The following is a 17,582-nucleotide window of genomic DNA, read 5'->3' as shown; positions in this document are numbered from 1 at the left end:
CTGACACTGTACCAACATGTTTACTAGTGTTGTTGCTCTAATGGCCACAAAAAAAAGGTATTCAGACACTTAAAATGTCTGGATGCATATGCAGAATTTAAGAATATGAAACCAAGTGCTCTATTCACTTACTTTTCATCGGTTTTGACCAATGTTGTCGATATTTTAAGTGAACATATGAAGTCAGTTCACCTTAAGTTCACACAAGTGTAGTTCTTTACATTAACTGGCAACCATAAAGTGTCCTGTTTCCACAAAGTGACCAGTAAAATGACTATTATTGTTTTGTACACTTTGTTAAAAGAATCTGGCTTAAAGTAACAACCGAAACAGATTATGAGTCATTGCTGAGGAGTCGAGCTTCAGTGAAAGCTGTTAAACCCTTTACCCCATGATGGGCTTTTGGCTGCCTTAGAGGATTTAGTAATGAGGCCTTTGATTGGAGCAGCTCATAGGGACTACGGTAACATGATCCCGGTTAGTGTAACGCTCTAAACTTGCTGCAAAGTGAAGGGAGCTGCTGGGCTCAGAACTGCTGTCAAATCACCAGTGTGACGACACCCCACCGGGACGGTTTCTCTAGAGCCCGGCCTAAACAAACACCAGCCCAATCAATACCACACCAGCTGCAACAGATGCCAGGAGACCTCTGAATGTTCAAAAGAGAAGGTTGCAGTGCTTTCGGTGTTTGTATGTAATAAATTACTAGGGTTACAAGCAAAGGCCAACAGTGACTTGGAAGCGATTTCAAAGCACATTTTGACACTATACTATCTACAGTATGTATGTGTCTTAAAGAACATTAGATTTGTGTAATGAAGTTTGGAAGGAGCTTGTTTGTTTGATCCACTGAATCATATTTATACCATAAGCAGCTGCTCACCTCACTCCAGCAAGTCCGCCTTTATTTTTAAACACATGTATCATATATTCTTATTATTTATTTATTTTTCTTTCTTTAGTCAAGTAGTCAAGTTTAGTATAGCGCTCTGTGCTCATCTGTTATGAGCAGCATGCCAAATCTATTTGTGACCCTGGACCACAAAACCAGTCATAAGGGTATTTTTTGTTTGTTTTTTTAGATTTGCAACTATTTAATAATCAAAAGAATCTAAATACGGAGAAAATCCCCTTTAAAGATGTCCAAATTAAGTTCTTAGTAATGCATATTACTAATCAAAAATTAAGTTTTGATATACTTTACAATAGGAAATTTACAAAATATGTTAATAGAACATGATCTTTATTTAATATCCTAATGATTTTTTTGCCATAAAAGAAAAATCAATCATTTTGACCCATACAATGTATTTTTGGCTATCACTACAATATACCCCAGCAACTTAAGGTTTTGTGGTTCAGGATAAAAAAAAATTCTGTCAAGCCAGAGAATTATATGAAGAAGTGAATCAATTAGTTGGTTTGACATTTAAAGCAGAAAATGACCAGTACATCTTCCAGTAAATTTACGGATATTTCCTTTAGCACTAAACACTAATGCAATGCATAGTTCAAAATATGGGTAAAACACCTGTCAAAAATCAATACGGAAAATGTACAGCCGTGTTCCACATGTACATACTAGATACTTATTAAAGTAATTACAATAACTGGGTGATAGAAACCCCGAACATACCCCTAAACCTAACCTTAACTTATTTAGTTATATTACCCAGTACTTTCTTAAATACGTACACTTTAAGTTCACCTAAAGTACATGCACTGTAAAATAAAGTGCAGCTGGAAATTCCTTCATATTAACAGTACACTGAATGAATGAATGAATAACAGTTTACAGCAGCCCTTCTTTTCCATTGTATTTTCTTTTTCCACTATGGAAGTCAACAGGGACCATATGCTCTTTAGTTACCATCATTCTTCAAAATATTTTATTTTCTGTTCAAAAGCTGAAAGAAACTTTTTTTCTGAAAGTATTTTTTTATGGTAAAAGTTCAATTTTTTAATTGGTAAAAATTTGTGTCAATCACTTCCTCAAGCACTAGATTTATCCTTTAATAATGTGTCTTTAATAGTGACATGGTCAAATCATGAGCACACAGCAAACAAGATAGTTGATATTGAAAATATACACATTTGATACAAATATACAAAACATAATACAACAAACGTGGATAAAAATCTTAGTAAAACAAAACAGTAGTTTAAAATGTACCCCTCATCTACATTACAGATATGGAAAAAGTACATATTCTGTGTATTTTTTATGCACTGGACCCTCATTTCTGCTTGAAACAGAAGTGACTGGCAGATCATATAATAATACAATATGGATAATTACTGAAAACCTTATTTTGTGTGGAGGTAAAGGATTGAATGTGCGCGTACAGTAATTGATATCAGAGACAAAGGGCAGGAGATGGTCCACTCCAATAACAATAAAAATGCTGGGTTAAATATGGACAAACCCAGCAATTGGGTTGTTGTCAAACAACAGCTGGGTTAAATTTTTAACCCAACCTTCTGGGCAATAACCCAACCGCTAGGTCAAAAATAACCCAATCGCTGGGTTTGTGCCGAATCGTTGCTAATAAAGAATCACCTGCAAGTGAGTGTGTGGTCTTATGCCTCTTTATGCTACTTTGATGTCTTCTGACCGGCACCTCGGATAACAAAATATGTAAATACAAAATATGTTTTGAGAAAAAGTATAGATATGTGTGTATATACACACACATGAATAAATAAATATTACCTACTTTTTCGTAATTCATATATTTATAAAATATTTTGTATCATAAATTTGATCAGATTGGAGTTTCTGTGCACTTTATGGAATTCTGTACAGCAATAATGTACTTTTTCTCCATCAAAATGTATTCTTATGTAGACAACTAAATATATATTTTAGTTATAAATGTAAGTGCATTACCTTGTGTTTATATATATATATATATATATATATATATATATATATATATATATATATATATATTGTTAATTATAGCATGCCACAATTGCTGTTAATGAAGTATAAATAGTATTTAACCAATAATATTGACCCGCAAATGAGTGTCTTCCTCATAACTTTTTAAGAAATCAACACCTCTAATGATCTAAATTCTTTCCACCAAGCAGCTCTCTGCATTGCAACCAGCACCACATTCTGCTCATTTGTCATATAACACCATCACTGTTCATCACTGTAGCTGCTTCTGCAGGGACTTGGTGTGGATGTGCTGACCTCCCCATTTTCTCCCACCCATCCGTTGGCGTCCTTCGCTCGCACCCAGTCCTTACCCACATAACCTTTGACCTCCCCTACAGAGCACCTCTCACTGGGATCCAGTGCTAACATCCTTCTGAACATCTGCATGCACACAGGTGTAAATCTTTTCCACTGAGATGGCACAGGGGTTTTCTTTGGCGATCTGCGCCAGTCTGCAAATTCCTCGTAGAAATCGTCGCTGTCGTTGCAGCGCTCCCAGGGGAAGAAGCCAGTGAGGATACAGAAAAGAAGCACGGCAAAGGCAAAAGTATCTAGAGTGGGCTCCACGCGGAGCGGAGGGACTGTTACCTCCTTCTGACCTTCCTCCAAGACCATGGCGCACAGCTCTGGAGCCATATACGGCAGCGTGCCCGATATGAAGCGGATGAAGGTTCCTCGTCTCTGGGTGAGGCCGAAGTCGGCCAGTTTGACCCACCGGCATTGGGTGTCCAGCAGCAGAATGTTCTCAGGCTTGATGTCGCGGTGGACCAGACCACGCTGGTGGATGAACTCTAGAGCACAAGAGATCTGAACAGCACAGCGCTTCACTGCACATTCAGGGATGCCCACCTGTAAAAAAAAAATGCATCATTCCATTGTTTGGAGCATGAGAAACAAATTGTGAAAAAAATAAAATTTGTTTATTAATATTTTATGATATTTCCAGTGTAAAGGACACCAGGACTCAGTTAATAAGAAAATTAAAGCAACTCTATAACCAAAACAGTGCTCATTATATTATATAGTGCTCATTTTTTTATATTCAATACATACCAGTACATTTTTTTGTTCAAGGATATTTTGTATATACTTTTTTTAAATATAAAGTTTAATATTATAAATAATATTTTCAATAATATTACAATAATATGTTATAAATAAAAGTCTAATAAAGTAAAAACTTAAATCATACTTTAGTAATAAAATAAGAAAGTATTGAATATCTTAATATATCATATATAAAGCATCTTAAATATAAAAAGTTCAATTACAATTTAATTAAATTACTAACAAATAAACTAACAAAATAAATATATACATACACACTTTTATATATAGTTTACAGTATATATATAGTTTAACCCATCCAAGTGCACACACACACTGTGAACACACACCCAGAGCAGTGTGCCCAGTTAGAATTTGGGGATTCGGTGCCTTGCTCAATGGTCTCATCTCAGTCACAGTATTGAAGGTGGAAAGAGTTCTGGTTTTTCACTCCCCCCCCACCCACAATTCCTGCCGGACCTGATCCATAAGACCATGACTGCACCATAAATGGGCCATTATGCTGAGAAATTTATTTTGGTAACAATAGTCTTGACTATTTAAAAGACTGAACAGCATACTGACACGAATATGTGCAAAATTCTCTCAAGACGACTTCATTGTACAATAAATTCAAATCTAAGGTTGCATGTGTTTAGGAGCCCCTGTGGCATTATTGCCTCTTTAAATCTTTCCAGGCTTCAGTACGTCTGGCTTAAGGTTTCACTGGATATGCTGAAGTAACAGAGACTCATGTGGTGACAGAGAAAAACAGCTGCTCTTCTCTTTTACTCACACATTACACCCTCCAAGATTTCCTGAGAGGACATGTGAACATTACCGAAATATGTCAAGTGTACGTTCTGCTCCAAGTGAACATGCTTAGCGTGTGAACGAGCCTGTAGTACATAGTGGTTCAGGGCAAGTCTGGAGTGACTTGAACAATCTGGAGCTTCATTTTTTATATAGACATTATAAAATAAACTGAAACACTTTTTTTCTCACTGGTTTCTAATAATGTCCTAATGTACTAATAATAGCCAAAAGTAAATATGCATTTATCTGACCTAGGGGTGTCGCCATATACCGGTACTAACGATAACCATGATATTCAAAGCAACAAATATCGATATCGGGGTAATTTATTGTGTGACGATATACCGGTATTAATCGTGATATTCATAGCAACAATTATCGATATTGTGTTAATTTAGTGTGTGACGATATACCGGTATTAGCGATAACTGCAATATTTAAAATGAACAGTTATGATAACTCTTATGATAACACCACATGTAAATACTCCAGTGCCAGTACCTGGTTGAGCTCCCAGGTGGCAGTATTGTGTCTTAACGCTGACACCTGTCACACGAAAAGACGACGCAGCGCTCGCAGCTACTCCGAGGAGAGCCGGTGTCATGAGAAATCGAGTCCCCCCTCGAAATTTGGTCCACTTGGGACCAAGACAGTTGCTGTTTCAAATGCCTGATCAAAAGTTGTTGTGATAGCTTGTTGCATGTCTAATCGAAACTATGGAATGATATTCCAGACTTTATTCAAAAGGAATTGCAAATTGTATTTGCAATTGCGTTTTCAATTTGTAGACGCATAAAATGTGACATAATCCAAACGCAAATGCAAATGGCTCATTACCGTTTGCATTTTCGTTTAAGCGAACACACAGTGTCTGCCAAATTTAAAATGGAAATGCAAAGTCCGTTTGCAATTGTGTTTCCCATATCTTACGAGCTATGAGCCTGTCTAACGCATTCTCATCCCAAGGCATCATATACTGACCCTTTTGACATTTCGTCAACATCCTACGCATATGGCACCCTCTAGCGTCAATATGAGACACAGATTATGGGTTAGGGTTAGGGTTAGGGTTAGGGTTAGACCGCTAGGAGGCGCCTTCTGGCCCATATTTATCTGCGTCTAATATTGACGCTAGAGGGTGCGAAATGTCAAAAGGGTCAGTATATGACGTCTTGGGATGAGAACGGTCTGGCTTGTCATATTTAAATAGCAATATTAATTACCACATTTGCCTTTTCACTCTCTCTGCACTGTGCATGTAAACTGCCAAAACTCAAATGGAATCGCAATTCCTTTTGCATTTGAATTTCCAACGTCTACACGGAAACCTGTCAATCAAGTGACAGGGGTGGGGCCATTTTATTGGGCGTGTTTGCATTGGGAAGTGATGTCACTCACAGTCGACGGTAATAAATAATTATTAATTAATTAGTGTGGACTTTGTCATCTAAATACTTAATAACCAATAAGGTTAGGATGTGTCTTACAAATTACTTCATCTTTTCTATCCTGTGAAGCTTTACTGAAAAAAGATGTTTCCTGATATTGACACTTTATGTTCTTTTTGTGCTGCTGAACACGAATCCATTTTTCATCTCTTCTGGGAATGCACATATACAAGTCTGTTCTGGAAGAATTTTTGTATCTTCGATCATACTAAAATGTACCATGTTTTTACTATGGTAAATATGAGTTAACGATAGTGTTTATAATTAAACCACAGTAGCCACAAATGTACAGTTGTCTGAGACGTTATGAAATGTTCTTTAACATCATGAACCATAAAATGTAGTCAGTGTTCTGCTATGGTTTATTTTCATAATAGGTAAACACAGGTCACAAGTTAACACGGTCACATTTCCTTGATTCAGCAGCTGAATGATGTGACACCGAGAGTCGTGTCTTGAATCTAGAGATCTGGTACTGATTCAGTGTAGATTGGTAGCTCGGTGGTTAGTGACTATTGTCTTGCGGTGTGGTGTGCCGTCTTTTAGCGCGTGTTCGAAACCCGCGCCAACACAGACATACTTTATTTTTATTTTTTTTGTTTATCCTACTTACTTCAGCCGTGAAACGGGCGATCATACTAATAACTTGTAATCTTTACAAGAATATCTGAATCATGCAATGAGCAAGTCTGCATCTATTAAACACTTAATATCGTGTCAGTTTGTGCTTTCAGAATCGCCGAATCTGCTGCCGTCGTTCCAGCACATCTGCAGCGGAGACCTGAACCAGGATGTTGGTCACCAGATAACACGGTAACCAGTTAAACCGTAAGATTACTGGAACACCGGAAGATTAGGCAAATAGACTGGTGACGTAGGTCTGCACGCGTTTCTCAATACAAAGTACGCTGATTTCGGACTTGCATCCTCAGTAGTTCAGACTTTGTGCATTCGACTCGGGAGTGTGATGTCTGAGAGGGACGCAGGTCCGGTAATTCTGCAAACAGCAGCGTACTTGATAACTTGTCAGCTCGCCTTGATTACTGCAATTTTCCTCACTGTATATTTTTACAATAAAACGAAAAAGGATATGAAATACCACTGCCTCCTTTCATTTTTCATTTAAACATAATAATAGCAACAGAAATGTACTTAGTTCAGGGAAATGTGTATATATACAGTCATTACAAATGAAAGTAAATATTATATCAATTTCCTCTTTTATTACCGTCGACTGTGAGTGACGTCACTTCCCAATGCAAACACGCCCAATAAAATGGCCCCACCCCGTCACTTGATTGACAGGTTTCCGTGTAGACGTTGGAAATTCAAATGCAAAAGGAATTGCGATTCCATTTGAGTTTTGGCAGTTTACATGTACAGTGCAGAGAGAGTGAAAAGGCAAATGTGGTAATTAATATTGCTATTTAAATATGACAGGCTCATAGCTTGTAAGATATGGGAAACACAATTGCAAATGGACTTTGCATTTCTATTTTAAATTTGGCAGACACTGTGCGTTCACTTAATCGAAAATGTAAACGGTAATGAGCCATTTGCATTTGTGTTTGGATTATGTCACATTTTATGTGTCCACAAATTGAAAACGCAATTGCAAATACAATTTGCAATTCCTTTTGAATAAAGTCCGGAATATCATTCCATACGAAACTGCGGTAGCTTGTTTTTTCAAGCTAAAATAATTTTGTAAACGACATTAATGGTCATTATAACAAAGTTCAAACAACATAAAACAAAGCACGATTTTGTAGGAATTGTAATCAGGTGCTAAGAATAATACCCATTAAAAGGTTGTTGAGCCAATGGAATCACTCGGGGTCCTAAGCGGACCCGATTTTGAGGGGGGACTCAATGTTTGTCATCATGTTTGTCAGAGTTGCCATTATTTTTACTAGTCATAGAACGGGAAACGTTATATTAAACTCTTAACAGCGGCTTTCTGTGTTCATATGTTTAAGCAAAGGGTGATTCTTTTAATTAATTAAGTTCTGCATTTCCTTTACTCGTCTTTTTTTGTATTTGCAATCAATACGGCCTGTGTGTAGTAACACTTTATTTCTTTGTTCAAATCTATTAACAGTTACATGATTAAAACTGATCTTGAAAAACTGAGCGATGACAATACTACATTAAACTCTGTAACATGGTTGCAGTGCTGTGCACTTAATGCCTCATCTGCAGTCATTCTTCAATAAGATTCAGTAGTTAACATTAGTTAATTACATTAGTTAACATATATAAATAAAACACAAATAATAATGAACAATATTTCCACAGCATTCATTAATCTTAGTTCCAGTTAATTTACTTATGCATTATTAACCCTTTGGAGTCGATTAACGCATATACGCGTTTTGAGTCATTTTCTCCTGATAACCCCGAAAAGAACTTAAATTACACTTTCAGTTTTAATCGTACAGATAAGAGCAATACATCAATCGAATCTGTAAAGGGTCTACTTTTTTTTGGATACAGACATAATAACAACAAAACTTTGTGCACTTATAAAATAAAGATAACAAACAAGGTGCGCTGTCTGCAGCCTTTGTCTGCGCTGATCTTCTTTTACAAACACGTCATTTAAATGAACTGTAACTCCGTGAATACTCAACGAAAATACATGAAAAATAGTTTGTAAACATTAATGGACTGTGAAATGATATGAACAATGAATGACTCTATTTTAAATAACATTAACAAAGATTAATATATTGTGTAATAAATGTATTGTTCATTGTTCATTCATGTTAGTTAATACATTAATGTTAACAAATGGCATCTTATAGTAAAATGTTACCATTAATATTTATTCATCATACTGTTGAACTTGACAGTATTTTCTCTCTTGTTATTTCACAGGAGCATCCGAGAGGATGGAGAAAACCAGAGTCTTGTGCCCTGAGTTTATCAGTATCCTTATGTTCATTGGGTGAAAAAGAAAAACTCAATAAAGTAATTTGAATAATTGAATAATTTGACTGATATCTTTTCCTCCCAAGATTTCTATAGATATCACGATATATCGATATTGTGAATTTGTATGGCCACAATAACCGTGATATGAAAAATAGAATATCGTGAGAGCCTAATCTGATCCAACCAATCTGAAGTTCACCATTCCAGCATCTCAAATTATGGATTATTTTAAACATTTTGTAATAAAATAGCTTATTTCATTACATGCATCTTCTTAAAGAGTCTTCAGTTATGGAAGCTCTCAGAGGATGTGTATAGTATATATATATATATATATATATATATATATATATATATATATATATATATATATATATATATATATATATATATATATATATATATATATATATATATATATATATATATATATATATATATATATATATATATATATATCCTGGTCCCTTGGGATAAAATATACTGTACCACATCTAGAGTCACTATAGTGTCTGTGACGATACAGCCGTAACCTTCTCAAGTGTCGGACACTGAATTAGAACTCGTCTGCCAATGACAGACATAAAGTGACAGACTTACTTTAAAGTGAATGTCTGGGTTTTTGTATACAAATAAATAAGTATCTAAATATGGTTATATGTATATGAATAGAAGTCTCAACAGCTTTTTTATTATGACTGGTTTTGGGGTCCTGGGTCACATATTTGAAGAAATCTGGGAATTTGCAGTGCTTAAGCATAACTACATGTGAATAAAGGAAAGATCTCATGATGTTTGAGGACCCACCCACCCGTGGCTGGATGATGGCAAAAAGGTCCCGTCCTGTCACAAGCTCCTGGGCGAATCCGTAGTGCTCGTTGGACTGGAAGGCGATTCCAAACAATCCCACGATGCATGGGTGGCAAGACAGATGCAAAGAGATGCAGTATTCTCTCAGGAAGCCCTGCAGTTTGGTGGAGGCCTTGGGTAGCACTTTGAGAGCCATCGGGGTCCCTGACACACAATCAGCAGTGAAAGAAAAACAAGATCAGAGGACATTCGGCTTTCTTAAAAGGTGCCCTGGAGACACATAACATGACATACAGTCTTTAGTTTGTAGTGGAAAGTATTTTCACAGCTGTTCGGATGATGTCTTGGCATTACGATCTGTGGGAGTGTAAAAGAGGATGTAGTGTTTCATTTAAATAGCATTATCTCATTCCTGCACGCTGGTCAAACTGTTCCCTGCAATACTGATACACACACCAAAGTAATGATTCCCACCTTCATGTGATACAGTATTTACATACTTAAAGAATAGCCTACATAAAAAATACATACAAAGTAATACCATGTTTTTTATCATTATGGTTTAAAAAAACGTGTCTCACTGTTTTAAGTAGTTAAACAATAATGAAAATAATTTCCCCCCGTGCTTTTGTTACACCTACACAAATTAACTATTGTAATAGGCCTAATCTTTTGTCACATGGCCTAAAAATGGGATTCAAATGGTAACTTCTAAATTAACTGTCAGAAATATTCTTATTATAAGTGTATTTTAGCATTCCAAAGAGGACTTCGCTGAATGGGCGGTCCTACGTGAGATCTGCATGTGGCATACACAGGCCTTTTATGGTAATTGGTAATGGATATGACCATGTTTAATAGGGGCCAGGCACCGAAGGTGTATCCATTTGCATTCTTCTTCTTCTTTCACTCCTGAGTCTATGCTAGCCCATAGAAACGATTGCAGGAAAGTTGTGAAATTTGGCAAACTGATACAGGACAGTCAGAACAGTCACCATAGCAAATTTGGAGTCTCTAACTCAAACTCTCTAGCGCCACCACTTGTCCAAAATTTCACTCATGTTTATACTGATAACTTTTAAACCCTAAGGCACAGAAGAAACATTATTTTTTTCTCCTCAATCCTTGACTCATGACAAGTCGGATGAAGTCCAAAATTTGAAAGGTTTAGTTTTTTCGCTATTTTAAATTGTTAGAAGAACCTACTTTTCTAACTCATCCTAAGCGGTTTGTCTCATTTTCACCAAAATGGCTCAGATCATCTTCAGACCATGCAGGCAAAAAAAAAAAAAAAAAATATGGAATTCAAGTTGATTAGTCAAACCGTTCATGAATAACACGCGAATTAATTCAGCAAAAAGCAAGCAAAAATGGATCTGAGGCTACAGCTCCGCAAAGGTTTGTTGTATTGAGACCAAACTTGGTGTGTGTTAATGAAATGGACTGTGGACTATTAAAATCTTTAAAAATATACAGGTTAAATAATTTGATAGGCCTGTTTAATATTTGGTCCATAATAATTATAACAGTCAATAAATATAATAATCAGCGAGTCATTATCTTAAAATAACCCCCTTCAGGGCGATACAAGATCCTCAAATGGGCCGGGTTTCCCAATTACGATTGATCTTAGAGCTTAATAAGGTTTTCTACAAGTAATTTTATGATCGTTCGTTATTGTTTCACGTGCGTTTCCCAACAATGCACGTAAAGCAATCGCACGTAGCTGTGTTTTAAGTGCTACTTAGGAGCAGGGGCGGACTGGGACCAAAAAGTGGCCCTGGACTTTCTGGCCCACAGCAGCCCACCACATCAAAACGCAAACGCCCCTGTTTTGATGTAATTTCACTGAAATGAAATTTATTTGATATTTAAGTATACTGTTTGGGGATTTTAACCAATAGGGCAACTGATCCTCCATTGAAAAAAAAAAAAAAAAAAAGATAACCTGCGTGCTGCAGCTGTTCATTTAGCGACTCCTAGTGAGCGATACATGTTCATCACGAGACAAACATTCTCCTAGAACTCACACTTTGCATGATCCGATTCGTGAACAGATTATTCTCTTGAGTAAATCTTTTAAAATAATCATTTATTTTGTTTAACGAAAACATTGTGTTTTGCAGTCGGGCTCCAAAATGTATCACTGCTCTTCCCGACGGGCTATCGTGAATAGTGATTTTAAAATTCGCGTTGTTCACTCGCTTGGAGGGGTGAAATGTATCGTAGTTGATCGTTTTCACTTGTTTCTAAATCTTGCTGATTCAACTTTTTTAAACAATTTGCGCGCGTTCGAAGCTTGCGCGCACTCGTTCAAAGCACGCGCTGTGAGCAGCATTTCAGACAATGCGCGTACAAAGAATTAATTCATCTTTTGGGTATCCTAACTTCTGAATGAACAAATACACACACAATTATTTCAAAATAATTGTCTGCAAGTATTCTCGTAAACACAGTCGGTTATCTTTTAAGTGAACGTATACAGTGGCCTGCTGCTCAGAGAAATTCGCTGTACCAGATGAATCTGTCTCTCTCTAAATTAGACGAAAACGCGCTTGTTGGCTGCGCGATCGACTCACTCATCCATTTGCGTAGAAAAGAGATGTAATATTATGATTTCCGTCAATTAAAAAAAAAATATATATATATATATATATATATATATATATTTATTTGTGTACCGGGTGGGCCGGCCCACATTGGCTAGCGGCCCACCGGGAAAAGTCCCGGTGCTCCAGATGGCCAGTCCGCCCCTGCTTAGGAGTCGCTATCCGTTTGTCAAGTGCTGAAATGTCGCCTTATAGAATGGCTCTTAATTGTAGTACACGATCATTTAATGATGTTAACCTAATGCTGCGTTCCAGACAGACAACTTGAATATAATAACTATAATACAATACAATATTATATTATATTATAGTGTACAATATTATACTTTACATAATCATATATAATGCACTTTATATACTTTATATACTTATAGGCTATATTATGTAAGGTAAAAAATGTTAGCCTGAATGCACTGTAAGTCGCTTTGGATAAAAGCGTCTGCTAAATGCATAAATTTGTTTAAATTTTTTTATTGATATACAGTAGAGAGAGAGAGAGAGAGAGAGAGAGAGAGAGAGAGAGACGTTATTTCCGGGTCCAATTCATAGCCGGTTCTCGTGCACTTCATCAAGTCATTGACATATCCCTCCCCCCCAAGTCTTTGAAGCATTTCCTACATTACTTCTTTTATTCTTTTTTTAATTCTTTTTTTTTTCAGTCAAATGTTTATTTCAAAATTTTCCTGACCGTTTTAATTCATTCATTTATAAAAAAAAAAAAAAAAAAAACGAGTCAAAGTGTACAATAAAGCACAATCAAATCCTTATATTATAATCACATCAAATTAAAGGTGTAATCTGCAGATTGTCCTGCAGGTGAGCGCATAAATCTGTCTTCTTATGATGCACTTAGGTCTAAACGATTACTCCAGAGCACCCGTAGATCTACGATGATTTTCAAGTGCTACTTAAGTTACGATGCTTTTGAGAAACAGACTGTAATATTAAGATCATTCGTACGATCGTTTTTACGAACTTCTTAGGCTTATGTAGCTTTTGGGAAACTCAGCCATGCTTAGTTAGAATTCTGTTTTTTTAAATGTATGACATATGACATATAATTAAGCATATTAACTCTTCTGGCTGACATACCCTTGCAGCGGTGGGTGACCAGCAGCACACGGCCATACTTTCCCCGACCGATCTCTTTAATAATGTTGAAGTGTTCTTTAATCTCGAGCTGACATAAACTCTGAGATGTTAACTCCATCAGCTCGTCTATCAGACTGTTGCCCTCTTCCACTGAGCCCAGTTCAATCATTGCACTGCCTGTCCCGGGAAAAAAAGGGGAAAAATTAATCAAAACTCAGTTCTATTTAGAGGGTGTAATTGTTCACTATAATACAAATTTTATTATTTATATATATATATATATATATATATACATACATACAATATAAATTGTATTATAATTAAAATAATATAAAAATAATGATATTATTAAAATAATATATATATTTTTTCCTTCTGAAATTCAGAAACTCTTAAACTGGAAATGACATCACGGTAGACCCTAAAGACCCTCATGACTGTTAACTAATTTCAGCATGCCCATAAAAACAAATATAATTTTTTTCTAAAAAAGGAAAGAAAATTGACACCTGCATTTTAAAATGAGAACATCTTGGAGAAAAAGTAATTTGCTCTTGTACTAAAACATTATATTTAGAAAATGAAGATTGGTAATAAAATAAATATTCTCATCTGTAAAATTGATGATAGCTTTTGAAACCATTGTATTGTAAATACACATTTCAATAGCTTAGTTCTGTTTGTCCTCATCACTCATCACTGAACAATCAACACATTCCTCCTCAGCGTCCAAACACTCACTACATACATTCCAGCTCTTGTAAAGCTCCTGTGCTTTTTTGAACTCTGATACTCTGTGTGCATACAAACATGTGTATATGACCAGCTGCATCAGGAGACTGAATACAGAATGTATGTGTGGCATGTGAGATTATTAGTGTGGTTTTTGTATTTATGAGCTCTTTTTCCTTTTCAACTTCCTAATTTAAACAGGTTTTTGTGAGTTACACTGCATAACTGTTTGCCATTCCAGTGAAAAATAATAGTTGCATGCTTACTGAACAAGAAAAATTTGATTCCAAGTATGATGCTATTATAATTAACCATTTTTGCTATTTATCAAGCCTATTATTTATACTCAATTAAAACTTACTCAAAGTAATTTAATCACACGGTATGTTTGTGCAGGTTATTTTTTTTTTTTTTTTTTTGCAGAAAACATTTAAAATAAGCCCCATTTATAGACAACAAAAATGTATGTTTTCTTTAATATCATCAATGCCTTTTAAATGCATTGAAAATTTTGGGAAGAATTAAACGCAATATTTCTTTACAAATCACTGTTTCTGCCTACAAAGCGATGCAAATGTTTTATTTTGCTCCATGTAAAATTGTAAATTCAGACTAGCACAAAATATGCATGCACAATAATGCACAGGATTGAATTTTTACAGACAAATCTGCCATTGTTAGCTATGTAGTAATGGCTCTCTCTCTGCCCTTCTCTCACCTCTCTATAGCTGTGCAAAGGATCAGGGCACCCAGACGCGCAGCAATAGCAGCAGTGCTGCAGCCAAAGCCGATGCAGAGCACTGCGAGTGAGGACTCCTGTTCTTTGAGCTCCTGGATTGCTTTATATGGATGAAACACCCACTCTGGAAAGAGTTACGCTTCCGAGGTGTTGACTCCACCCGCATGGGCACCACGCGTAAACACATGTTCACTCACATATTTCAGACACATAAAGCTGAGACCTCATATCATATTTCCCCAAATATGTTTATGTATATTCAGACACAAACTGAGTTGGCTAGTTATGAAAAAAAACACTGGATTCATAATTTTAGAAGTGGCTTTTTAGATATAGAGTAGTTAATAATCAGACACCTGAAACACATACATCTTTTGAATGAGGAATATGGTCATACATTTGTGTTTATGGACTTATGCACTGTGTCTAGCTTTTTAAAGAACAGTTTATCATTGTAATCGAAGGTGACATACTCCCACAGCACCATCAGATTCTATTCTTATCACCATTCAGCAGTGCTTTTATCAAACAGACAGTTTTTTTTTTTAGTAACAATATCATGAGATAAGCAAAAAAAAAATGCTTTGATTAGTTTGTAGTCAATGAACAGGGTTTCAGAAATAATTGTTTTAAAATATATATATATATATAAATACATTTTTAATGCATTTTAAATTAAATTCCTCACAATATGTCTAGAAAATCATTTAAGTTTAATTTAATTTCAGAAAATTGTTTTTTATAATTATCAGTATTCAACTAAGTTAATTTAAATTATTTTTTCAGATTTTTGCCTTAACTTTAAGGATGTTTTTCATCTATACTCTAAAAAGATTGGTGTAGAAATTTTCACTCAGACATTTTTAGTGAATTTCACAATTACAAAGAAACAACAAATAACACATTGCATTAAACATCAAATTTTGAGGTAGTAAAGCTAAAATAGTATTTCCTTGTAAAATTCAATTTTAAATCTTTGAAAAATATTTTTTACACTATAGGTTGAAGGGGGTGATTTTTATTAAAACTATTATTTATTTATTTTTCTTTAGCTCAATTCATTTGAAAGTGCTCTTGGAAACATTTTTTACATATCTTCATTATTATTTATAATTTATTACTTACTTTTTTTGTTTATTCTTTGTTTGTTTGTTTTCCTGCAAATTTCCTGAAACTTGTGTCCTAAATCCAGACTTTAAATCCTTTTTCACTACAGATTCAAGATCATGAGCAGGAAGGTCTTGGTTCTCACTTAATCAGTCATATTAGCGTCTACTTTGACACTGAGTTATGTCATGGTGGCTGAGATCTCTGAGACACCGGGACAGCGTTAAGGGCGCCAGTGACTTTCTCAAGAGGCCAGTGGGAATGGAATTACAGTTCAGTGTGGACAGACGCTCAGCCAAACCCTGCTGCTGCATATTTCATATTATCCAAAATATGCTTCACACGCAACATGCCTCTCATCTTCAGTGACCTAGAATGTTCTTAGCAAATTCAGAGGAAAAACAAAAGCAGTGAACTGAATTACTATAATGGTTTCAGTGAGATAATCTATGTTTATCACCACAGGAATGCTAATTTGGGGTGAAAATCACTGACTGGATTTGAAAGCGATCACACTGCAGTGTGGGTGTGATTTAGAGTGATTTTGCCTCTCACCCGTGTTAATAACAGGAGTGGATCATGGGTTTCTCACCACCTGCTGTCACAGAATAGATTCGCATGAACACTATAATCAGTTTACATATCGAGTTCTAGACTGTACACCACTGTGTTTTGTGTGACTCATTTGGCATTTGAAATCACATTTATATTGTAAATTACACTACCATAGTTGAAAAGGGAATTCTGCTTTTGACGATCATCAAATTTTTCATTTGTAGATACAAATTTTTTGTATTTGGACACATTTGGAAAGGAACGTTCGTTCTGAGTTTAATATATTAAATCCCTTCAAAAGCTTTTGTGCCATTATAATGTTAATTACAAAAGATAATTAAACACAATTAAAAATAATGTTAACATGCCCCCATTTGATTAAAACCAAAAACAATTTACTGTACTGACCAATAAAAATAATAATAATAATAATAATAATATTTTAACTGAAGAAATTGAGGCCCTTTTAATATGGCAATCATGTGTAGAATTAAAAAGAATAGATGTTATGCGTATCTTTAATTTAATTTAATTTAATTTAATTTAATTTAATTTAATTTAATTTAATTTAATTTAATTTAATTTAATTTAATTTAATTTAATTTAATTTAATATTTATAATTAAATGTAAATTGTAAATAATTTAAGGTAAAGCTGTTTAAATCATTGCCATTAAGGATTTCATAGTTTTGTTCTGTTGTTGTGGCAACATAGCTGTACAATTGCAGATAACTACAACTACT

At 35.2% G+C, this 17,582-nt stretch overlaps 1 protein-coding gene across 1 annotated transcript; it reads right to left on the bottom strand.

The window, feature by feature from the left end:
* Positions 1-2,952: 2,952 nt before the first annotated feature.
* LOC132097239 (serine/threonine-protein kinase SBK1-like) lies at positions 2,953-15,264 on the bottom strand. Its single transcript, XM_059502871.1, has 4 exons — positions 15,157-15,264; positions 13,707-13,883; positions 10,007-10,209; positions 2,953-3,796 (listed from the first exon to the last, which is right to left on the bottom strand). Exons 2-4 carry the CDS (start codon positions 13,873-13,875, stop codon positions 3,149-3,151), a joined length of 1,020 nt encoding a protein of 339 aa, XP_059358854.1. The 5' UTR covers positions 13,876-13,883; positions 15,157-15,264; the 3' UTR covers positions 2,953-3,148.
* Positions 15,265-17,582: the final 2,318 nt, after the last annotated feature.

The sequence above is a fragment of the Carassius carassius genome, chromosome 21, assembly GCF_963082965.1.
Source record: "Carassius carassius chromosome 21, fCarCar2.1, whole genome shotgun sequence".
Lineage (NCBI taxonomy): Eukaryota > Metazoa > Chordata > Actinopteri > Cypriniformes > Cyprinidae > Carassius > Carassius carassius.
Note: the sequence above shows the minus strand (reverse complement) of the source record. Positions and strands in the feature narration are given on the sequence as shown.

Bases quoted from the DNA above. Each gene is read 5' to 3' on its own strand.
- LOC132097239 (XM_059502871.1), bottom strand. From the start codon at position 13,875: ATGATTGAACTGGGCTCAGTGGAAGAGGGCAACAGTCTGATAGACGAG. The intron at 10,210-13,706 runs GTATGTCAGCCA...ATTGTGTGTCAG, and splicing joins GGTCACCCACCGCTGCAAGG to GGACCCCGATGGCTCTCAAA. The intron at 3,797-10,006 runs GTGGGTGGGTCC...TTTTTTTTACAG, and splicing joins TTGCCATCATCCAGCCACGG to GTGGGCATCCCTGAATGTGC.